General features: G+C 43.6%; 1 protein-coding gene across 1 annotated transcript; it reads left to right on the forward strand.

The window, feature by feature from the left end:
- Window positions 1–251: 251 nt before the first annotated feature.
- SELENOO (selenoprotein O) lies at window positions 252–25163 on the forward strand. Its single transcript, XM_054022414.1, has 9 exons — window positions 252–860; window positions 5100–5303; window positions 6396–6576; window positions 12418–12548; window positions 12976–13256; window positions 13460–13610; window positions 20190–20375; window positions 23027–23183; window positions 23913–25163. The coding sequence occupies exons 1-9, from the start codon at window positions 271–273 to the stop codon at window positions 24105–24107; spliced, it is 2076 nt and encodes a 691-aa protein (XP_053878389.1). The 5' UTR covers window positions 252–270; the 3' UTR covers window positions 24108–25163.

A 25163-nucleotide genomic window follows, 5' to 3' on the forward strand; every position in this document is an offset into this window, starting at 1 on the left:
GGCCTTGATATGACTTCGCCCTGTGACTGGGTGGAGGGGACCGGGCTAGGCACCGCCCCGGGCTTGGGGTGGAAGGAGGGGCCTTGGCGGCAGCGCGCCCTGATAGGACAGGGAGGTGGGCGTGGCCCTACGGGCAGTTCGCCCTGTCATAGGATGGCGTGGTGGGCCTTGGAGGAAGCTCGCCCTGTGATAAGGCGGTGGGCGTGACATCACAATTTTGTCCCCGCGGTAGGGGCGGGGTCACTGCGCCTCCCCGGGTCCGGTGGGTAGATGGCCGCGGTGCTGCGGAGTGGGCGCTGCTTCTTCCTGCCCACTCCGGTCCCGCGCGGCCTGCGCCCTCCCGGCTGCTGCAGCGGCGCCATGCAGGAGCCCCCGCCATCCCCGCCCCTCGCTGCCCGGCCGGAGAGCCCGGGCCCCAGCGCAGCCCCGGGGACGGCTGCGGGCTGGCTCGGAGCGCTGCGCTTCGATAACCGGGCGCTGCGCTCGTTGCCGCTGGACCCGTCTGAGGAGAACGTGCCGCGGCAGGTGCCCGGCGCCTGTTTCTCGCGGGTGCGGCCCAGCCCGGTGCAGAGCCCGCGGCTGGTGGCCATGTCGCTGCCCGCCCTGACGCTGCTGGGCCTGGAGCCCCCCGCGGCCGGGGCGCTGGAGGAACTGGAGGCCGAGGCCGCGCTGTACTTCAGCGGGAACCGGCTGCTACCCGGCGCGGATCCCGCCGCACACTGCTACTGTGGGCACCAGTTCGGCAGCTTCGCCGGGCAGCTGGGCGACGGCGCGGCCATGTACCTGGGCGAGGTGCTGAGCCCGCGGGGCGAGCGCTGGGAGATCCAGCTCAAGGGGGCCGGGCTCACCCCCTTCTCCCGGTAACCACTCGCGGGGAGGCGCCGGGGGCGGGTGAGTCCTGCCCCTCTTCCGGCCCGGGCTGGCGGGCGCGCTGCACCCGTCCGTGGGGACAGCTGCAGGCCGCAGTTCCTGGAGCTTGTGGGTTCCCCTCCCACCTGGCCCACTGCTTCAGTGCCCCAGAGCACCTCCGGTCCCGCTGGGAGATGGCGCCAGGGGCTACTGCAGCGGGGGAGCTCCGCGAAGTGGCTTTAAGCCTCTGCCATTCCCAGTCTTTTCTTCTCTCCTCCCCCCCAGTCACTTCACCCCTGGGCAGCCCATTCCGCCATGCGTTTTGTACTGACCACAGTGTCCCCAGCCCAGAAGCCTTTGCCTGCCTGCCACTGTGGGAAATGCCTCCTCAATGCCCAGGACAAGTGGAGGTGCATGCTAGTGTAGACGGGGCACTCACGTTCTCTTCCCCTTGCCCCATCACGTTGTCACTGGGGTATATGATGGTGCCTGTAGAGAGAGATTAAATGGTTGCATTGTTGGCCTATTCTGGTAACGGGTGGGCCAAGAATGGGACCCATTTAACGGGTCTCCCAGTACCCCATGGCCCTGTCTAACTAGCGTGCTCATGAGTGGAGCCGCAATGGTGAGCGAGTCCCCAGAAAAGTTGGTATAGTCCAGACCTTTATGAAAGGATTGAGCCAACAGCTAATAGCTTCCACTTGTATTCTTAAAAAAAAAAAAAAAAAAAAAAAAGTTCAGAGAATAAATAAAAAATGGTTGGGTAGGTTATAGACAACTCAGTGACCGCAATCATACCTTTCCAAACCAGCTGCTCACTAAGGAGCTAAAGAACTCCATATGCCAAATCTGTTATGAGTGTGATTCTTACGTTTGTAAATCCCATTATAAATAAAATCTTCAGTATATGTTTGGCAGGCCTGTCATATGGGCCAGTGCCAGTTAACCAGTCAACGTATGATTTCCCACACCAAATTATTTAATCTGTGTATACTCCTTGTCATAATCTTACTGTTTCACGGTTTCTATTTTACAAAGTCAGTTATCTAGCAGTCTCCTGTCAAGTAAACTCCTGAAAGAATGATTCCAATGCACACTTTACTAAACTTGGTGTAATACTAGCTTAGCAAAGATAAATATTTTTGTGCATCCACAAGCTCACTAAGTAATAATTTAGAAAGAGACTTCAAGGAAAGATGGTTTCTTTGCACCTCAATCAGCCATGAATAATTGTCTAATTACATTGTCAGTGATTTTTCAATCTGTTTCATGTTCTGGACCACATTTTTGAGGTACAGACCCTGTAATGTACACTTCTTAACTAGGGCCCTACCAAATTCACAGCCATGAAAAACACTTCACGGGTACTGTGAAATGTGGTCTCCCCCTGTGAAATCTGGTCTTCTGTGTGCTTTTACTCTATTCTATACAGATTTCATGGGCGAGATCAGTATTTCTCAAATTGGGGGTCCTGACCCAATAGGGGTTTGTAGGGGTGTTGCAAGGTTGTTTTTTTTGGGCGGGGTGGGGGGGCGGTATTGCCACCTTTACTTCTGCACTGCCTTCAGAGCTAAATGGCAGGAGAGCGGTAGTTGTTGGCCAGGCACCCAGCTCTGAAGGTAGTGCCCCACCAGCAGCAGTGCAGAAGTAAGGGTCTCATGGTATGGTATTGCCACCAGGGCTGGTGCTACCATTAAGGCAAACTAGGCGGTTGCCTAGGGTGCCAAGATTTGGGGGCACCAAAAAGCGGTGCCCCCAGGTTTTTTTTTTACAGTGTTCCTGGGCTGGGCTGCCGGCAGCGCGCTGACACGTGCGGCTCAGACTCCCTCTCCCAGCGCAGTGGCTGCTCCACTTTTCCTGCCTCCCAGGCTTGCGGCACCAATCACCTGTTTGGCGCCGCAAGCCTGGGAGGGGAGGAGAATTAGAGTGGAGGAGGCGGAGCAGAGGTGAGTTGGGGTGGGGAGCTGCCGCAGGTGGGGGCGCCTCAGGGCGGAGGGGGCTGTGGAGGGAGGAGCGCAAGGTGGAAGTTTCGCCTAGGGCACGAAACTTCCTTGCACAGGCCCTGATTGCCACCCTTACTTCTTCGCTGCTGCATTCAGAGCTGGGCGGCCGAAGAGTGGCAGCTGCTGACAGAGAGCCCAGCTCTGCAGGCAGCAGTAAGGGTGGCAATACCATACCATGCCATCCTTACTTCGGTATTGCTGCTGGCGGCAATGTTGCCTTCAGAGTTGGGATCCCGGCTAGCAGTCGTCGCTCTCTAGCTGGCCAGCTCTGAAGGCAGTGCTGCTGTCAGCAGCAGTACAGAAGTAAGGGTAGCAGTACCACAGCCCTCCCCACACACAATAACCTTGCAGCTCACCCCCACCACTCCTTTTTGAGTCAGGACCCCTACACTTACAAGAACATGAAATTTCAGATTTAAATTAAATATATGATTTTTTAAAATCCTGTGACCATGAAATTGATCAAAATGGACTGTGAATTTGGTAGGGCCCTACTCTTAACTCTGATTTTTCATCATCCCTACAGCTATCATAATGTTTGGTTAAAAAAGATAACTTTAAGGAGTGGTACAAAAGAGCTGAGACGAAAATAAATATATTTTAGTGTGAAGGATGAAACTAATTACGTTTCCTGCATTTTGCATTTGTTTTTTCCTTCCATCCCCAGTAGACATTCTCCCTCAAATTTTCCACCTTTGTTATTGCCAGAGCTTTGATAACAGTGGTGGTGCTAGTGTGTAACAGCCACCAATTTTTTTTCTGCTGTATTGTTTAACTAAGCTCAGCCAGGATCTTCTCCTGGTAGTTAAAATACTGGTAGCTGCCAGCTTGTTGTTTGCATTAGTGTGGAGCGTTAGTCAGAGAAGGAGGGGGGAAACAATAGGTAAACAAGTCAAAAGGTGCTAGAGTGGATTACCTGCACAGACTGAGTCATTGATTTTTAGCTCCTATTGTTCTATACTTTCCGGTCATTGTGCAGTTTGGTCCTGTTTCTGTTTGTTTGCTATCTCTTTAATTTTGGTGATGGTCAAAAAATTTATTATATTTAACTGTATACATTAAAGCAGTGATTCTCAACTTATTTACCATTGTGGGCCACATATGTAGCTCTCTGTGTTATGTGGGGTGCGTCCAAACAATATATATACACACTACATGTATGGTCCTGACGATGTCATATTGGCTGCAGCTGTGTGCTCTTCGGGCCGCAAGTGGCCCATGGACTATGGGTTGAGAATCATTGCATTAAAGGCATCTGACAAAGCAAGATCTGAAACAGTGATGCAGGATAAAGGGTTTTTTAAAGTTCAGCTGGTTCAAAAAAAAAACGAACTCTGAAAATTGAAGTCCTGGAATAGGCTACCGCTAGCAGAAGGAATCTCAGTTTATATCCTCTTCTACTACCGGTAGCTTCAGAAGCTGTAGACATCTGGGCCAGGGGCCAGTTTGAAAACTACTGCAGTAACTTGTGTTCAGTGGTAGCTAATATACAAACTAGATTGTTTATCAGTGGTGTGAGATAACTAAACCCTGTGAATGTTTAATGTCCATTTTTTAAAGGGGGAATGGGGAAAGAAGTTACTTTTTCAGTTAATTCCAAAGTTGTAATAATTTCTTTAAAGAGACGCAGTCAACTTTGGTAGTAGACATTACTAATAAAACCTTAGATTAAGTGACTAAATTTTAAAAATTCAGTCAACTCATTTCACTTGTTTATATTTTGTGGTTTTTTTGCAGTTTGGATAATGAAAATTAAGGAAGCCAGTTTCACTTTTGTTTATAGGCAGTTACAATACTAGGTAAAGTTCTGCAATGCAGAAGTCGCAGAAGACTATCTACATGTTTTAAAAGCTCTTTATTAAAATTTAAAAATGATGGGAACACTTCTGCTGGCCCTTGTGTTCCATTAACAATGTGTTTTACAGAATTTAAATATTGGGATAAGCTTAAGGAGTATACAGAAGAGATGATTGGGAAGGAGGCTATATATGTTAACTTTATTTCTACTATGAATGTTGGTATTAATACCAAAAATAAATGTTACCATTAAGAAGATAGTTTCAATTTACAATGTGTAATGCTAGAGGAGATGTTGGGCAACTTGGGACAAGTCACTTGACTTTTGGGCCTTCGTTTCTCCATTTAGAAAATGGGGGTCATGATACCCTGCTTTTGTAAAGTGTTTTGAGATTTAGAAATGAGAAGTATTACACAAAAGCTAAATAGTATTACTGTTTTGGTTTATAGACAAGCTGATGGTCGAAAGGTTCTGCGGTCAAGTATAAGAGAATTCCTGTGTAGTGAGGCCATGTTTCATCTAGGTATACCTACAACAAGGGCTGGAACGTGTGTAACATCTGATTCAAAAGTTGTTCGGGACATATTCTATGATGGAAATCCAAAAAATGAAAGATGCACAATTGTCCTGAGAATAGCTTCCACATTTATAAGGTAAAGAAAAGCCTGTTTTCAAATTTTTTCTTGTTAAAACCAGCATCCTGTTTGAAATACACTATTTCCCTAACAAGACAATCTATGTATGATTCTCATTCTGGGATTTTAGTTCTTCAGTGCTACACTGGTGGAACTCTGTGTTTTCCATCCAGTACATGGGATGCACCGGCATCTTTGTCGAATTTTTTAAGCTTCATACATTTTAAAAAAAATTATTTTCAAGCCCTGGCAAAGAAAAGCCTTCTTTATGATACTCCTGATGCTGGTGGGTGGCTATTATGTGGGAGAGGACTATTTTAAAGGCCACTTAATGAAGGGTTTTAGGATAAGGAATAAAAGGGTCAAAATCTAGATTGTGATAAATGACAGGTTTCAGAGTAGCAGCCGTGTTAGTCTGTATCCGCAAAAAGAAGAACAGGAGTACTTGTGGCACCTTAGAGACTAACAAATTTATTAGAGCATAAGCTTTCGTGGACTACAGCATCCGAAGAAGTGGGCTGTAGTCCACGAAAGCTTATGCTCTAATAAATTTGTTAGTCTCTAAGGTGCCACAAGTACTCCTGTTCTTCTTATTGTGATAAATGTAACTCTACATATTGGAGATGGATGGTAGTTCCTGCTTGAAACCATATTAGGACTCTATGGAAGATCTGTGATCCATTACAAAGTAACAAATTCCTAATGAAAGGCTGAGGAGTTGGAAATTATATAAAGCTTGGAAAATCTCTTTTCCAATTTTTTGCAAGATGTCTTTCATTTGTATAGGCAGTATTTTATTTCAATTTGCTGTTACATTTTAAAATAGGTTCACCATATAATCATTGTCTTCCGTTGAATATTTTTAAGACGCTCTTAAGAATTAGCCATTAATGCTCACTAGGGCCCCTGATCCTTCAATTGGCAGCACATGGATGCACACCTTTGCTGCGTGACGCTTCAATGGGGCTCTGTTATTTTGATGATCTCTGTCATTTGCAGAACTGGGGCCTAAATTAAGGAGATGGTACTATGGTAATAAAATTTCTAAGTGGTAGTTTCTTATTGCTGTGATATAAATGAATAAGAAGTGTCTTAATTATTTTAAAACAGGTTTGGATCTTTTGAAATTTTTAAACCTACAGATGAACACACAGGACGCAAAGGTCCCAGTGTTAACAGAAATGATATTCGTATACAGATGCTTAATTATGTGATCAGCACTTTCTATCCAGAAATCCAGCAGGCTTACTCTGACAACAGTGTTCAGAGGAATGCTGCTTTCTTCAGAGAGGTATGAGGCTGATAATTCTTTCCTTTTATAGTATTTGTAAAAGTAGGGTACAAGAACTTCATCTTGTGAAGAATATGGGGTGAGAACTTTTTATAATTGTTTTTTCTTTTGGTTATCTTGACTTTTTAATTGTTATTTTTGGAGAAAACACTCCTGATAGAACTGTATATTGAAATGTATCTAAGAGACTAGTTACCTCCTTACCAGCAAATCAAGATTCCCCTGGCTTTTGAAGAGCTGTAAAAGACTACGCATAATAAATTGAGTGCATCAGAGTGTTGGGGAGTTCTGGACCCTGATTGGCTGATGATGAGGTAATGATTTAGAATGTAATAAAGGTCTCTTCTCATTTGGTAATATGAAAGGTGGAAAAAAGGATGTTGACTGAGAAGAATGTAAATTAAATGTTCACAATTTAAATGCTCAAAAGTCAGAACATTCAGTTATGGTTTCCTCAATAATCATTACTTGAGCTGTTAGCAGATATGTAGCATTGGTGTGTATATATACTGCTAAATTTATGCCTTAATAGAAATATGTAATGTTGATGAGCTAAAGTTGTTGTGGGAATTATAACTTTAAGTTTCCTGACTGTTGTGTGCTTATGCATCAAAACACTGATTTTGTGTTAACCCCGCTTTTCACACCGTTTACTTAGTTGTTTGTAAGGTGGTGGAAATAAGTGTATCTTCCTTTATTTCAATGAGCAAAATAAGGGGTTAAGGAAGATGAAATGCTTCTGTTTCTATTTCAGTAATTGTACATTCCAATATTATGTGTTTTCTGGAGCTCTGTCCAGTACACTCAATTTAAATACTATACCTAAATTGGGAAGCTGGAAAGCGGCCATAGGACTTGCCTCCTGGGCTTTTCTGATTTTCTTAAAGGAAGAATAAAAAGTCTTAGCCCAGCCACATGATGCAACATAAGGAGGTGTATGTGAAAGAAGAGGAATTTGCCAGTAAAACAAAACAAGCCATTTCACTTACTTGACACCTGGTTCCCTGCTCCAGAAGGGTTTGTTTGAGCTGTCAAGGTTAGCAGGAACTAGCCAGCAGCTACTTTGGGAAGCTTAAAATGAACAACAAAAATTCAGTTTTAGAATAATTTTTGTAAATGCTACAAACAGAACTGTGTTCTGACAAGATCCCGCAAATTGATTTCCCCCCCCCCCCCCCCTACTGGATTAATCATTGATTCTTGTCAGGTCTCAAGCCTTAGACAGTTTACTTTAAATCTAGTCAGTGGAAAAAGTTTAAAAACTAGTTTGAGATAGTAGATCTACCTCTGGCCCACCTGCCAATTATTATGGTCTTAGTCATTTTATATATAATATTGCACTCAAAAAACTACATTAAAACATTAAGATTGCATGTCAGGTTCTCAGGTTATGAAATTCCGGAATTCGGGTTGCCTGTGCAAACTTAATTTGTCCCCTTTGTGCACATGCATTACGATAATCTTCAGTTACGTGATCACATACTATTTTTTCCACAGGACCCCTGTCTCATTCAGTGCACAGGATGGATGGTGCTCCCTTGGTGACTGCTATTCAGTATTTTTTTTCTCCTCATTTGTCAATTAATGTGTGGCCCCAGGCCTTATTAGCTGCACACTATTCAAACCTTGCTTTGAAGACAGAATTATTAATTTCCTCATGGGTTTTTCTGTGGCATTAATCATTATTGTATCTGAATGCTTCACAAACATTAATTTATATTCACAACACACCTGTGAGATGGGGGAATATAATTATCCCCAATTTACAGATGGGGGACTGAGGCATAGGAACTAAGGTTAAAAGTTCACTCCTTTTGGGTACTCAGTTTGAGATGCCTATGAGCTGATTTTTCAGAGTACTTAGTATTATATAGCACAACTCCCACTGACTTCAGTTGCAGTTGTGAATGCTCAGCACTGAGGAACACAGTTAGTGACCCCCTATGAAAAGTTTTGTTTAAGTGACTTTCTTATATGATGCCAGGGACTCTGTGGCCTAGACATTTATAAATTCAGTTCTCCAGGACAGACATTGCCCATGACTGTCCTTTCTCTCCTGCAGTCTCCTTCCTTGTTCACTACACATCTTCCTACTTCTGCACAAATGAAGCAAGGTTCCTACAAAAGAGTTTCCTTTGCTACACAATCCTGGTTCATCCCTAGAGTAGGTCCATCCTGTGTCCTGAATGAGGCAGGTGCCCTGTGGGGGGGAAAATAGTATGGGATCGTGTAATTAAAGACTAAAGATTATAATGAAATCTGCACCAGGGTGCCAAATTCAGATTGCATAGGCAACTTTAATTCTGTCATTTCCTGAATTCTATGTGTGACTTTGCAATCTTAATCTTCTTTTAACTTGGTTTGTGTGTTTTATTTCCTGGGTTTTTAAAAAAGCGAAGTGAAAACACAAATTCCATCACATGCCATCATAGACACCAATATCATCCGCAGGGTTGCAACTGCTTGATTCCCAACAGACTCTGTTGCTTGAGCTAATAGAATATATGATAGCAGTAATAGGTTGTCGTCATTTCTGTGGATCAGCAATAGAGAGGGCACTTTGCCAGTGGGTTTCACAGATATGTGGTGACAGCCTAGGAACACTGAGGCTTAGGAATCTCGGGTTGTATTCCAGGCTCTGGAGGGGATTGTGTTCAAGTGGGCGGGCACAGGCTCTATGCCCATTCCACCCAAACTTGGCCCCATTCCATTCTCTCCAACCTGTCACTGTCCCAGTCCTGTCTATTTCCATCCCAGACTCCTCATCCCAGTCTCCACTCCTTAAACATCTTGTTCCTGCTGACTTAGTAAATCCTAGTCTCGCTCCTCCAGGCTCCCACCACCAATGCCAGTGAACTTGCCTAGCCAGTCCCTGTTTCCACCACCTTGCTCTTCATCCAGTCTGTTTCATGCTCCCACCTGCTGGCTTCCAATTTCCCACACATGCTTTCCCACCTGGCTCCTAGACCCATGCCTCACATATACCCTATGTCCCAACCTCCCTTGGTAACCTGTTCCAAGTGTCAGCTGTCACTTTTCATAGGCTTATTACTTGGCCAAACTTGGGCATGTTTTCACGGGGGATTGCAAAAGGCACATCTAATACATATGCCACCCTCTTCCAAAATTCATGTCTCTGCTCCAAAGCATAGGGGTGCAAGAACTTTTCAAAGAAAAGGTCACCAGTATTTTTTAACAAGGGCAAAACAACATATTTTTCTCCTTGGAAATGACTGATAGTTTTCACAAAAATTCAGCCTGAGGCAGGCACCTGACATTTAAATTTCAGACCAGACTGTTAAAGTTTTGGCAGTTACAAGCAACTGAAAATAGGGTCTTATAATGGAAGTGTTGGACAACCTTAATAGGCATCACTTTGTGCCCTGCCTATAATATATAAAATGCTTTTGCCACCTCTTTTACACTGTGAAGGAAACCAACTAAATAAGAGAAATAGCAAAAGTGTGTGCATTTGATATCACTTTGTGTATAGAGAAAACAGATTTCTCTCTTTTTCAAATCTTTGTTATAGTAGTTTTAGACGTCATTTTTAACAAGGGTAAAATGTAAACAGGCATTTTAAAGTGGTGGGTTTCTGTTACGTATAATAACATATTTCCCAAGCTCTTATTGTAAAAATCAATAAGTGTAGAAATTGGTGATGGAGAGAAGTGTTAAATGAAGCTAGAACACAGACCACCTCATTCTAATCAGCGTACACTTCTTGAATGATCCATGTTTTAACTGCATTAGAAGCTTTTCATTGGCAGTTTAAAAAAAACTAACAAAACTTTGCTAGAATAACAAATCATTTTATGCAGTGACACCGTGCAGTTCACATTTCTTTATCATTATGATGGGGGCTTTTGTTTTTGGTAGCCTGGATCTCATCTTTGTGCTCCATTTTACTTTGTGGTGGTATCTCATCTCTCTGGCATAGAGCCATAGTGCAGAGTATGGCCACTTGCACTTGTTTATAGCGTATTACTAATCAGTTCTGTGCACATGTAGCTACTTGGAGTATCTTGTGTCATATGGTTTTTTACCGCCTATCTGAGCAGTGTGGAAACCATATAAAGTGTTTTGCTTGAAAGCATTATAATGCATGCCAGCGAGGAACATGAAAAATGGTGGTGAGGGGAATGCATAAAGTTAAGGTTTCCAAAATGTTGGCATTCTAAACCCTTCTTTCTGTTTCTCTAACTTCCTGGAACTTTGTTCCTGGGGCTGAAATTTTCCAGGCTTTATTTCTGCCCCAGTTGGTTGATTTTGATGAAAGTTTAAGCAAAGACAGTTCTGCCATTTTTGAGAATGAGGTTTGTGTAAAGATGGCTTTCCTGTTATAAAAACACTTTTGCTACCTTAGACAGCTCTAGAAGGAAGGATAGGAAGTTTGATGTTTGACAAGTTGATAGCTATTTCGGAGGAGAAGTCAGTGCTCTGGTGCAAATAGGTTTTGATTTGAACAGGTTTTGAGGATTTGAAAATCATAGTTCATGTCATGTGATTTTATAATGATAGCAGTTCAATAATAGATTTACAAATTAGTTTTATTTTAAAAGTGAAAATAACTTTTTCTTAGAACAGACTTAATTTTGGTTGGCAGATAGTACTGAAATGAAGAAATTGATAAGTTATTTAAAAATATTGCATCCCTTTCTCTATGCACTATACCTCATCTAACCTGTTTACTGCAGAAACAATACTATGGAAAAGTAATTAAAAACTATAATGCATGGATACAATGAGGAAGAGTTCAGCTTGTACGTGAAACTTCAATTTTGGCATTTCCTGACTTTTTTGCTTAACTTTGCATCTTTATTGTTTCGTTAGCATAGGTAAGGAATCTGATATTCCCCTACCAAAAAGTCTAGCACTGATGATCCTTGTATAACACTTCTTTGTTTTTCTAAATCTTTGTAAGTTTTATTCCCCTCCCCTTTTCTCTCCCCCCCCCCCCCAAAAAAAAAAAAAAAAATTTTGCACTTCCTCTTATGGGGAAATCATATAGCTCTTGTTCTGGAATTAGAAGTGGGCAACAGGAGATATTTGTTGCAAAGACTGGAATAATGAAGGTTTATTCAATTTGGATAATTTTTAGCTAGAAGGGGTTTCCTGAGTCTAGTGGTTCTGACCACCTTTTGTTAGAAGTCCTCTTTGTGATTCTTGGACAGGTGCCCTTAGTTTCATCATGTATTAGTAGTCACTTCCCTTGTTCTTTCACTCCTAGCCTCTTGCATCTGTTTTTGTTTTTTCCCTCCGTTCTCTGGTTCCCACTTCTTCCAGCTCGCCATTAACAAATTCACTGGCAGGCTACCATAAGGGAGCCATTGTGACTCATAGGGCCAAGTTGTATGGGCTGGTTTGTCAGTTAAGATAGATGTAGTAGGAAAGAAAATGGCATGGGGAAAAAATTGGGAGTAGAAAATAGGGTTATAATGAACAAAGGAAACAGACACACAGCATTTAGGCTAATGAAACTTATTTTATTTATACATCCTGAGGGCCAGATCCAGCTTCCATTGAAGTCAATATGAATTTTATTTATTGATATTTATTTCAGTAGGAGCAGACCTTTAGTTTGGGGGAGATGCTGATAAAACATTGCTGCTGCTGGGACTTGGGCTAAATCGCTGTTTGCTTTTGGGGAGATAACTAGGTTAGTGGAGCAGAAGGACATACTTCAGTGAAAGTAGATTTTTTTCCCCCCTGAATGTCAAGCCCTAGAGTATAATGCAGTCTTATCTTGTAAAATAACACTGTTTAGGTTAAAATGATCGATCCCTTGAAATATATAGAAATGTCTAAGTCGTAATCAAAGTTGAAGTGTTTGTTTCTTAGGTAACAAAGCGGACAGCAAGGATGGTTGCTGAATGGCAATGTGTTGGATTTTGTCATGGTGTGCTGAATACAGATAATATGAGCATAGTAGGACTTACTATTGACTATGGCCCTTTTGGGTTTATGGACAGGTCAGTACAGTTTAATTACCTGGAATGTACAACTGTGTGTTTGCTGTGCAAAATAATCCTCATGCTTTTCCTGATTGCTTTCATTCCTTTTCAACATCCTCCTAAGTGGATTTATTGCGCCTTATATGTGATGAGTCCAATTAAGTTAGCCCTAATTGTTTTATATTCCTTGACATAACCATTTCTAACCTTCTATAGTTGTCACATCTGTATATGTATAACTTGTTCATTTTCTAGTATGGTTCTTTTCTGTATTTGAAAGGTCTTGGGTTTACTCTAAGGAAAGAAAATGCAAGCACATGCTTAGATTCATAGTTTTGGAGGAATGTCAGAACTAAAAGCACTCTAGTCTCCTAAAGGATCTAACACAGTAGTCACTCTCAGTTAACTAGAAGAAGACTGCTAACCCTTTCTTTTTTATCTGTAGATATGACCCAGAACACATTTGCAATGGTTCAGATAATGCAGGGCGCTATGCTTATAACAAACAGCCAGAGATCTGCAAGTGGAATCTAGGGAAGCTTGCTGAAGCTTTAGTCCCAGAACTGCCCTTGGAGATCAGTGAACTCATTCTCAAAGAGGAGTATGATGCAGAATTTGAGAGGCATTATTTGCAGAAGATGAGGAAGAAGCTAGGTCTCATTCATTTGGAATTAGAAGATGATGATAAATTGGTGTCTGAACTTCTAGAAACTATGCATCTCACAGGTTAGTGATGAAAACAGGACATAACTTGGTTCTTGTTTCCTACATTAGAAAAATAACTGATCAGAGAATCCTATTCCACTGACTACAAATGAACCTTCCTTCAAAAAGTTGGATGTATTTAATAGAAACAAATTAGACTATAAACTTTAAGTTGAAGTTAAATTAGACTGTCTTATGTCTGAACAATAAAATCTTGTGTGCAGGTGGAGACTTTACAAATACTTTCCGTTTGCTGAGCTCTTTCTTGGGCAGTTTGGATCCTCTAAAATTGGAAGATTTCCTGGAAAAGATTGCCACACAGTGTGCTTCCATGGAAGAACTAAAAGTTGCTTTCAGGCCTCAGATGGATCCAAGGTACGACTGAAGTAAACAATGACAATTTTGAATCGTGTTTTCAGGCATACTATCAATATATAGCTGGTTTTTGTTTGCTTTTTAATGTTTAAATGAGTTTAGTGATCATTAAAGGTGCTGGAGTGACAGTCTGACTATCCACAGACCGAGAATATAAGATCAACAGCAGTGCAAGTTTTCCTGTGTTGCCCTGCCAGGACATTTTAACCCTGGCTTGAGAGACTAGTTGTCTTTTTCCACATTTGGCTTCTCTGCTGAGGTGTGTCAAATTTGGTAGTTTTGTGGTAAGGATACAATTCACTAAGAACTGGATTTAAATCACCAAAACCCCTTTCACATGTACTGTTAACAAGCTGAGCTATCTCAGCTTTCAATCTTTCAATCACTGTGCTAAATATATTAGATGCTCTGTATACTGTTACAAATCCCCAGAACTATCCAGTTTCCATGTTTAGGGCCAGATTCACTGGTACGCTCCAGCTGCTCTGCACCATTAAGCAGAGCAGCTATAAACCTTACTCAGGGTGGCCAGTTGCATCAGGATTACAGCTGCTTTGCCTCACAGAAACAGTGGAAAGTAGAAAGAGCATTCTAGTGAAACTACCCCTCAGGGTATGTCTACACTACGAGAGTACTTCCATGTCACTTAAATCGAATATGTGGAATCGATATTACAAAGTCGAACGTGTGTTTTCACACGAAGGACAGTAATTCGACTGTGTTGAGGGTGGTTTTGGGTAACTGTCGTCATCCAACCGTCACTCCCGCCCTCCCTCCCTGAAAGCGCCGGCGGGCAATCAGTTCGCGCACTTTTCTGCTGAGTGACAGCGCGGACGCCACAGCACTGTGAGCATGGAGCCCGCTGCGACCATCGCTGCAGTTATGGCCGTTGTCAACACCTCGCACCTTATCAGCCACCTTTTCCAGAGGCAGATGGTGAGAAATCGGGCGAGGAGGCTACGGCAGCGCGATGAGGACATGAAGTCTGAGAGTGGCACAGACCTGTCACAAAGCACGGGACCCCGCGCCATGGACATCATGGTGGCACTGGGTCATGTTGATGCTTTGGAACGGCGATTCTGGGCACGTGAAACAAGCACTGACTGGTGGGACCGCATAGTGCTGCAGGTCTGGGATGAATCCCAGTGGCTGAGAAACTTTCGCATGCGGAAGGGAACTTTCCTTGAACTTTGTGAGTTGCTGTCCCCTGTCCTGAAGCGCAAGGACACCCGGATGCGAGCAGCCCTGACTGTCCAGAAGCGAGTGGCCATAGCCCTCTGGAAACTTGCCACGCCAGACAGCTACCGGTCAGTCGCGAACCACTTTGGCGTGGGCAAATCTACCGTGGGGGTTGTTGTGATGCAAGTAGCCAAGGCAATCGTTGATGTACTGCTGTCAAAGGTAGTGACCCTGGGAAACGTGGAGGTGATCATAGATGGCTTCGCAGTGATGGGATTCCCAAACTGCGGTGGGGCCATAGATGGAACTCACATCCCTATCCTGGGACCGGACCACCAGGCCAGCCAGTACATTAATCGAAAGGGCTACTTTTCCATGGTGCTGCAAACACTGGTGGACCACAGGGGACGTTTTACCATCATCTACGTCGGATGGCCGGGCAAGGTTCATGACGCTCGTGTTTTCAGGAACTCTGGTCTGTTTAGACGGCTGCAGGAAGGTACTTACTTCCCGGACCACAAAATAACTGTTGGGGATGTGGAGATGCCTATAGTGATCCTCGGGGACCCAGCCTACCTGCTAATGCCAAGGCTCATGAAGCCCTGTACAGGCACCCTGGACAGTGAAAAGGAACTCTTCAATTACTGGCTGAGCAAGTGCAGAATGGTGGTGGAGTGTGCTTTTGGACATCTCAAGGGGAGATGGAGAAGCTTATTGACTCGCTCCGATCTCAGCAAAACCAATATCCCCATTGTTATTGCAGCTTGCTGTGTGCTCCACAATCTCTGTGAGAGCAAGGGGGAGACCTTTATGGCGGGGTGGGAGGTTGAGGCAAATAGCCTGGCTGCTGATTACGCCCAGCCAGACAGCCGTGCAATTAGAAGAGCCCAGCGGGACGCGCTGTGCATTCGGGAGGCTTTGAAAGCTAGGTTCCTGAGTGAGCAGGGTAATCTGTGACAATTTTGTTGGTTTACAGAGAAGCTGAACCTGCCCCCGTTTCTTTACCCAGTTACTGTTCACTATCCTCTCCAGTTTCATACCCCGTTCACCCCCTTCCAACCCACGTTTAAAAATAAAATCACTGAAAATTTGTTAATGAACAACGTTTTCTTTATTACTGTTTTCGCGGTAAAGTGTTGAAACTGGGACGCAGACTGTGGTGGGGAGCGGGTGTAGTGTACTGATGCAAAGGACGCTTCTAAACTCAACGAATGCCAGGCTCCTGCTTCTACAGTGGTCCGCACTGGCAGACTGATTGCTTGAATGGAGCCTGCCACCCCTCCTGTTCGGGACTCTGTGTGGGGGGGCTATGTGACTTTGTGGCAGGGGGAGGACGGTTACAGATTCCCTGCTGCGTGGCTCTGTGATCCAGGATAAGGACCGCTGCATAAGATCTGTAACCGCCCTCCCCCACCACAAAGTCACATAGCCCTCCCGCCCTCCCCCCCAGACAATGAAAACCACCTCCCAGACTGACCAGGGTGCCTAGTGACTGCACTGTGTGTGTGACCTGCTGCTGAACCTGCCCCCGTGTGTACCAACCACCTTTTCCCCCCCCCCCTTAAAACAGACTGTCCTCTAAAAAAACATGATGGAATTAACAGAAACGTATTTTTTATTAGCAAATGGACAGTTAGGGGATGAAACTGGGATGGGGGCTTGGGTGAGGCGGGAAGAAAAGGACTTATCAAATTTTGGGGAATGACAGCCTTCTGCCACTTGAGCAGTCTGCAGGGGTAGAGTGACAGTTTTCACGGGCTCTGCAGCCCCTCCTTCTTGGTACTTTCGGTGAGGGGGGTATGGGACTTTGTGGCGGGGGACAGTGGTTACAGATAGACTGCAGCGGGGCTCTGTCCTCCTGCCTCCGGTCCTGCAGAACATCCACAAGGCGCCGGAGCGTGTCCGTTTTGCTCCCTCATTAGTCCAAGCAGTGTTTGAGTCGCCTGCTGGTCTTCCTGCCGCCACCTCTCCTCCCGTTCGCTGTGTGCTCGCTGGCATTGGGACATGTTCTCCCTCCACTGACTCTGCAGGGTTGCCTTGGCTCGGGAGCAGCCCATAAGTTCTGAGAACATGTCGTCCCATGTCCTTTTCTTTCTACGCCTAATCTGCGACAGCCTCTGGGGGTCTGATGAGAGGGTAGGTCGAGAGACAGCCACAGCTGTGGGATGGGAAAAAGGGAGTGAATTCCTCAGAAAGATAACTTTTTGGGTGAACAAAGAAAATAGTCTTTCTCTGTGAAAAAGACCATTCACAGCACCTATCACATGCGCACTCAGGACAAGGTCGAATTTTCGGCCTTCGCATTCAGTCCCTGGGGTCTTGCAGTGCAGATCACAGAATCGGAACAGCACAGCGGAATTTGGGTAGCAGGCTGACACAGTAAGCCGTAGACTTGTGGCAGCTTAAAACTTTAATAATAGCACTGCCCTACTTTCACGTTCAAAGCAATGCTCCTAGCGTTGGCCAGTTCCTGCTGCCAGCAATCCGGCAAGCATGAACTCTGCCCCTGTCCCACCCCCTCGCGGCTGTCCCCGGGAAAGATCCCTCTATGCTGCCCCTCTCCCGCCTCCAACGCATGGCTGTAAACTGGCGGTTACAGTTCTGTAAAGGAACAGGGAAGCAGTCCCAATACTAACATTCCCCTAATTCAAAGCAGGTCACCATGAGCGACATCACTCTGATGCGTATTTCAGACAGCGACAAAGAACGTATGCTTCGGGAAAGCTTACAAAGACCAGGGCAGTATGCCGCCATGCTGTGCAAGGCAATGATACCGGAGTACTTGATGGTAGCCTGGTGTGGAAACGTTTCATACTACGGAGGACACAACAAGGCTGCTCTCCCAAGGAACCTCATGCAAAGGCTTTCCAATTACCTCCAGGAGAGCTTCATGGAGATGTCCCCTGAGGATTTCTGCTCTATCCCCGGACATATTGACCGAATTTTACTGTAGCTGCACTGGCAAGGGCTAAACAGTAGAGCGCCTAGGGCAAACCAATCAAGATATACCGGACATTGTTAGATTTTTTTGCAGCAATTGCACTGCCAAAGACTAGAACTTTAAGTGCCTAGGACAATCTAATCATGAAAAAGCCACAGTTAATATTAATATTCTTTTCAAAATAAATGTTTACATGTTTAAACCACTTACCGGCTGATCCTTCGCCTGATTCTGGGTCCAGGTTAACGCCTGGGGACGGTTGGTACGGGATCTCTGTGAGGGTGATGAAGAGATCCTGGCTGTCTGGGAAATCAGCGTTGTAAGCGCTGTCGACTGCCTCGTCCTCCTCATCTTCCCCGTCCACTACCATCTCAGAGGAAGTGGGCGTGGACAATATCCCATCCTCAGAGTCCACGGTCAGTGGTGGGGTAGTGGTGGCGGCCGCACCTAGGATGGAATGCAGTGCCTCGTAGAAACGGCATGTCTGCGGCTGGGATCCGGAGCATCCGTTTGCCTCTTTGGTCTTCTGGTAGCCTTGTCTCAGCTCCTTGATTTTCACGCGGCACTGCGTTGCATCCCGGCTGTATTCTCGCTCTGTCATGGCTTTGGAGATCTTCTCGTAGATCTTTGCATTCCGTCTTTTCGATCACAGCTCCAAAAGCACGGACTTATCGCCGCACACAGCGATCAGATCCAAGACTTCCCGATCAGTCCATGCCAGGGCCCTCTTTCTATCCTGAGATTGCATGGCCATCTCTGCTGGAGAGCTCTGCATCGTTGCCACTGCTGCTGAGCTCGCCACAATGTCCAAACAGGAAATGAGATTCAAACTGCCCAGACAGGAAAAGGAATTCAAATTTTCCCGGGGCTTTTCCTGTGTGTCGGGTCAGAGCATCCGAGCTCGGACTGCTGTCCAGAGCGTCAACAGAGTGGTGCACTGTGGGATAGCTCCAGGAGCTATTAGCGTCGATTTCCATCCACACCTACCCTAATTCGACATGGCCATGTAGAATTTAGCGCTACTCCCCTCGTTGGGGAGGAGTACAGAAGTCGAATTTAGGAGACCTCTGTCGAACTAAATTGCTTTGTGAGGACGGGTGCAGAGTTAATTCGATTTAGCGCTGCTAAATTCGACATAACCTGCTAGTGTAGACCAGGCCTTAGTGTTCTCCATTGTTTCTAGTATGCTAGATTTTATATATTTTTCTAGGATCAATTGTTTCCCTGTTTATTTGGCAGACATTTTGTGTGCCTAGTGCTGCAGAAGCCAACATAATTACATTTACCTTTTTCCTCAGAATTGTCAGTGTGAATAAAAAAGTACTGTACTACACTGAGTGCAACAACTGTTATACCACAGCACTCCAGTGATGGTTGCTTTAGGCATATGTAGATCAAATTTGGAGGGTAATTTATATAGACTGAACAATCAAAACCGCTAGATAATGTTCCCATGTATGCTATCCTATTATATTTAATTATCTTTAGTGATGAGTTGTCCTTTAGCTACTAGGTGCTGATGGTTTTTTTTTGTCCTTTAATTACTTTCTGTGTGTGCATTAATGAAAGAAGTTTAGAAAATGATTTTGAGATTTCCACTTGTATTGATGTGGCATGACAAAAACAAATGTTTACTTAAACTGGGAGAAGGAGGAGAAGGCAGCTGAATAAGTGATAAAACTGTTGGACAGCTCACACTAATACAATCCAACAGTGTACAGCTTTTAGAAACCTAATAAAAACCACACCAAAATAACTTGGATCCATTAACAATAGTAACTCCTGTCCTCTAATAAATTAGTCCTGTTAACCATTAGCATATCTTTTTAGCAGAGTACATTAGTCATTATCCAATAAATTAGTTTGAATTACATATTTTAGGTATGTTTTGTCTATAGTCCTTTCTGGCAGAATAGGATAAAATATAACAAGTCTGAGATTATATTACTGTGTGCTGCATGATTATATAGCAATACCATTGTGTTAATTCCCCACTCTTCTAAAGTGTGTTTGCTTTCTTTTCTATGATACTATGTTTGTATTAGAGTAGTACCTAGGGTCCCCATGTAAAAATGAAATCCCATTATGCTTGGCACTTTACAAACACGAGGCTGCAATTTTCAAAGCTGACTAGGGCATTTAGACACACAACTCATTAATTTCAGGGGGAAATTGTGCATCTAAATCCCCTAGATGGCTGTGAATTCTCAGCCTTACAATCTAGGTTTGACATAACACAAGAAGTGGATTAAACAAATGGGAGGAGGGAGATAACAGTAACATTAATATACTTTTGAATAATAAGATATAGTCTTTATTGTGGGATACAGGGTATTTAGCTTTGCTGACAAAAAACAAGGTTACTGTGCTTGCTTGCTAAAGTAGTCTGGCTACAAAAAGCCAGTCCTTGCCTGTTACTGTGAGTTTAATGTCTGATATAATTTTCCTCTTCCCTGCAGACAATTTTCCATGATGCTAATGTTGGCTCAGTCTAATCCTCAACTGTTTGCATTAATTGGAACAAAAGCTAATATAAATAAAGAATTAGAACGCATAGAACAGTTTTCTAAACTGCAGCAATTAACAGCAGCTGACTTACTGAGTAGAAATAAAAGACACTGGAAAGAATGGCTGCAGAAGTACAGGTGAGATTATTAAATATTGCCTGCAATACATTTGTGCTGTCATATCTACAGTAGAACCTCAGAGTTACGGACTCCTCGGGAATGGAGGATGTCGATAACTCTGAAATGTTCGTAACTGCACAAGAGGTTCTGGGATGCTCCTCAGGGTGGACTGCTCAGAGCAGGGGCTCACAGCTTTGCCTGTGAACTTCAACGTCTTCACCTCCTACTCCTGGGGAAATTCTGCACACAGTATTTAAAATTCTGCATATTTTATTTGTCAAAATAACACTATATAATCAGGCCAGTTTCAATTATTTTGGTAATTTATTTCAAAATACCTGTCAGCGACTGTCTGACCCAAAAAAAAAAATTCCCCCAGGAGTAGGGAGTTAAAGAAACCCCTGTTTTTCTGCCCCCTCAGAGCCCAGAAGGGAGACCAGACACCTGCATCCCCTACCCACCAGATCCCAGCTGTGGGGCATGCCCTCAGCCCAGACACCCGCACTCCCTCCACCCCCAGAGACCAGCTGCGAGGTGTCTCCCCGCCAGACACCCCAGAGCCCAGCTACAGAGCCCCCCTGCTCAGACACTCGCACCCTCCCCCCTTCCAACTGCCCCCAGCAGCATCTTTTATTTGTGAGCTGGGCTCTGCCGGGTCCAGCAGCCCCTAGTGGCGGGCAGCAGCTCTACAGCCCATTTCTGTGGGAGAAAAAGGAAATTCTGTGCACACAACATTAAATTCTGCATGCGCAGTGGCGCAGAATTCCCCCAGGAGTAATCTGCTACCTGTAAGTGGCTGCCCAGCGAGTGGGGATGGGGATAGACAGATGGTTCTAGCCACCTCACTACAAGGGTGATGAATGAGGCACCCTGGGGCACTACAGCGTCAGTGGGAGCACGGTGCAGGCTATGGCCCCTTAAAATTGAGCTGCTGATCCAGAGTGTAGCATGCAGGCAGGAGATTGGGCTCAGGTTCCAGCAGGAGCTCAGGAAGTTTCTTTCCCAGGCTGGGACTGAGCTTGCAGGCTTGTCCCCCTGCTGACCACAGGGGGAGTATGGGGAACCTGCACCCATGGCTTACAGGAAAGCGGTGCAGACCCCAGTGCTGCTCCTGCTTGGGGGCTCACAGCTGTGCCTGTGAACTTCAGCGTCTTCACCTCCTATCTGTAAGCGACTGCCCCCCGGGTGACGAATAGGGGGTGGAGGTGGGGACAGGCAGCCCAGATGTGCCTACCTTTAAGATGCAATATAGGCACAGTACAGTATTCGCTGGGGGGGAGCGGAGGAGTTCGTTTTGGGGGGTTTTTTTGGTCTCTGCTGTTGCCTGATTGCTTAATTCCAGTTCCACATGGTGTCCGGTTGACCAGTCAGTCCGTAACTCTGGTGTTCATATCTTTGAGGTTCTACTATACTGAGCAACAGTACACAGCCCTCTACAAATAGAAGACAGCATGGCCCCAGGCTCAAAAGCTTTACAACATAGAACAGATGTAGGTGATGCCAAAAAAAAAAAAATAGAATGTGAATAAGCTACAAAAGTTAGAATAAAACACCCACATGTTCAATAATAATTTTCCGTGGCAATTTCATAAGTTAATTAGTATTAAATCCAGTTTGGTGCATTGGTACACAGACATACAGACATTTGGATGAAATTGTGTATTTTGACTTTGTTAATTCTAACATATACCTAAACTTGATTGTATTAGTTTGGATAGTTAGTAAATATATTACCAAAACATGACTTACACCAGAGCTGTCCAACCTTTAGGGTAGTTCACCCAGCTAATACTTCTTGGCCTGAGGGAAAAATCCACACAATAATAGATAATATTCAATACTCTTACTGCCAAGATGTATTGTATTTGAATTTAGAAAAGCATGTGGGGAGCATAAAGTAAAGCAAGACAATGGGGCCCACATTCTCTTTACCCCTAAGGCCACTTGGTGCTTTATAGAAGTGCCAAAAGACTAAGATAGCTGGAGATTCCCGACAGAGAAATCCTCCTGTGAAGGTAGAAATTTCTGCTGGCCCAGAGCTGGTAGGGTTGGTATAGTGTACTCCAGCAGGGTGAGTTAGGGCAGGCGAAGTCGTGCTTTACCTTGTGATGGCAGTCACAGCTGGCTTCCCGTGACTGATCCTCTTCACTACCGCTGAGAACTGTACCAGGAGTAAGTACCAGTCATAGATCTGATTCTTGACTGTATCCCATCTCTCTACTATTGTAAGAATGCAAGAAACTTAACTATACAATCAAGTGCATAGAAAAGCTTCAGAGTTGATTCCTGAAAGTGCAGGAACATTCATATGATGACTTATGCGGTATGTTTTACCTGCCAAGGCTTCAAATAAGCAATGATATTTTCAAAAATGTGAAGTCTTCAAGAGAAATGTGTATGCTTGGCACTTAGCACGTGCTGTACTTCAATTTGCTGCATCTAATGGACTGTGAAACAACAGGCTCTTAACTGAGGTGAGAGGTAGAGTTTTTGTAGATTAAATTTAAAAATGGCTGAGCTTTCCAGACCAACAGGGAGGATCCTAGGCCATGTTCTCATCTTGAAATTCCCATTTATGCTTGCTAATTCAAGAAAATGGGTCCAAATTTTAAAAACAGAATCTTGAAGCAAACAAAATTCTTAATTTGTTTCTTCTTGCTTATTTTCAGAGTCCGATTAGAAAAAGAGATAGAAAGTGTTAGTAATGCTGCTGTCTGGAATGCTGAATGTGTGAAGATTATGAATTCAAACAATCCAAAATATATCTTGAGAAATTACATTGCTCAGAATGCCATTGAAGCAGCTGAAAATGGAGACTTCACAGAGGTACAGTATTACTATTCAACATTGCTGTATATGCATGATACTTCAGAAAATCCTCCAAGGAATTTTACAGTCCAGATTACATGTTGTATAACATGCAGCAAGATTAAAAGAGAAAAAAATATAATATGATGGGCCAATTTTTTTTTTTTTTATTTTGTTTTATTTTTGAGCTACAGGTGGTCTGGTGACTACAACATGAGGCAAGGAACTAGGAACTTCTGATTTTTCAACCCCTGCTCTGCACTGATTGGCTGTGGAACTGTGGGCATTTTTGCATCTATAAAATGGATACTTAACTCACAAGAGTGTTGAGGATTAGTTTGTACTTAAAACCCTACTTGCCAAATGGAGTTTTAAAATGTGATAACTTTTGATCCTATTTAGCTCAACGTTATGTTTAAATATTACAGTGTCCAGATACAATTAACATATGTATAGTATTGATTCTAATGTAAAGGTGTTCAGGTACTTTATTTTGAATAATATAAGCCTGCCAATTGCTGTTACTCCTACGGAGTTCCATGCAGGCTACAATAGATGATAAAATAATTGCAGATCTCCATTTTCAGTTTAGATAACACCAGTGTATCACGTTATTTCATCTTTCATTTGTGGCTCTTCATAGGCTGCTTATCCATTAAATACAGTTTTTCAGATTTATTTGAACCTATTGAAGGTTCAGTTTTTACTTTTTAATTTCTTACTGCAACGTTGCGGTTTTCTCCCTAGGTAAGAGAGGTTTTGAAACGCTTGGAAAATCCATTTGAAGAGACAGAAGATCTCACTGAGGTACAGGAAGATCAAGAAGAGGAGGAAACAGTTGCAGCAGCTGCCACTTGTGCTCCAGTGACCAGCAGCAGACTTCCATATAGCAGTAAACCGCCACTCTGGGCTTCAGAACTCTGTGTTACGTGATCTTCATAATGGCCTTGTTTTATTTTTCACTGTAAGCTGGAGATGCTGATCCTTCTTCAGTAGTGGAGAATCAAACAAGGCAAAATCAAAGTGCTGTTAAGTCATTGAAACAGTTCATTTGGATGTATCTACAATCACACTTCAGCAGCAGTGCTTATTTTGACACAATCATGGATCATAGGTTTAATGGACCAATGACAATCAACAGTCCATGTACATTGTTAGATTAATGTTTGGGGAGCTGAACAACTTTCTTTTCTCCTCACAACATTGTAATTAGTGATGTCTTAGGTGTAGGCACACAGTGATCTTTGAACATCCAAATGTAACTGTTTTTATGTGACGACAAAAATAACAAATCAGAAATCTGATATATTTTTGACTGATGATGAATTAACAGTACTTATTCCCAAAATGTGGTTAATGCTTTTACTCTGCAGGGATGTTTGATCCTCTTTAATGGAGGAGTAAGCTTATCATTGCTTATCTGAAGCTATGATTCCTTTAACTGAGTAGTTCCTTTCTTGTGAACCTTCATATTAACATCAGTCATTTTTTTAGAGAATTTTTTTGCAGACTGGGGTGGGGGGGAAAAGCAACTGAGTATAATTTTTTTATAATATGCAGTATAGAAATCAGAATTGAGGGGGACTATACTTATTTGCACTCGAAAGTCCTAGCAGAAAAATATATTTAGCTTTAACATGTTTGTGTGTGATACACACGTACAAATATTTATTAAAATCTTGGACTGCAGCTTGTAAGTCAGTTGACCTAAACAAGATCACTTTGCCAACTTAGCTTGTTCCCTATAAACTATCCAGTACTTAATATAAGCGTTCATTATCTATGATTATTTATGCTGTTGACACAGTCCTTTCTACATTAAACTGGCAGATGTGTACTTGTTCAACATTATTCAATGTGACTTGTGTAATTTAGTCTTCAATCCATCCATCATCATCACAATCTCTGGAAATGTTACTTTGAAAGCTGCCATTTTAGTATTCTTATTTGCTAATATCTGGGGTGGCAATGTCTGAGAATAAACAAATGAAGCTCCTA

This window comes from Malaclemys terrapin, chromosome 1, assembly GCF_027887155.1.
Source record: "Malaclemys terrapin pileata isolate rMalTer1 chromosome 1, rMalTer1.hap1, whole genome shotgun sequence".
NCBI classification, from domain to species: domain Eukaryota; kingdom Metazoa; phylum Chordata; order Testudines; family Emydidae; genus Malaclemys; species Malaclemys terrapin.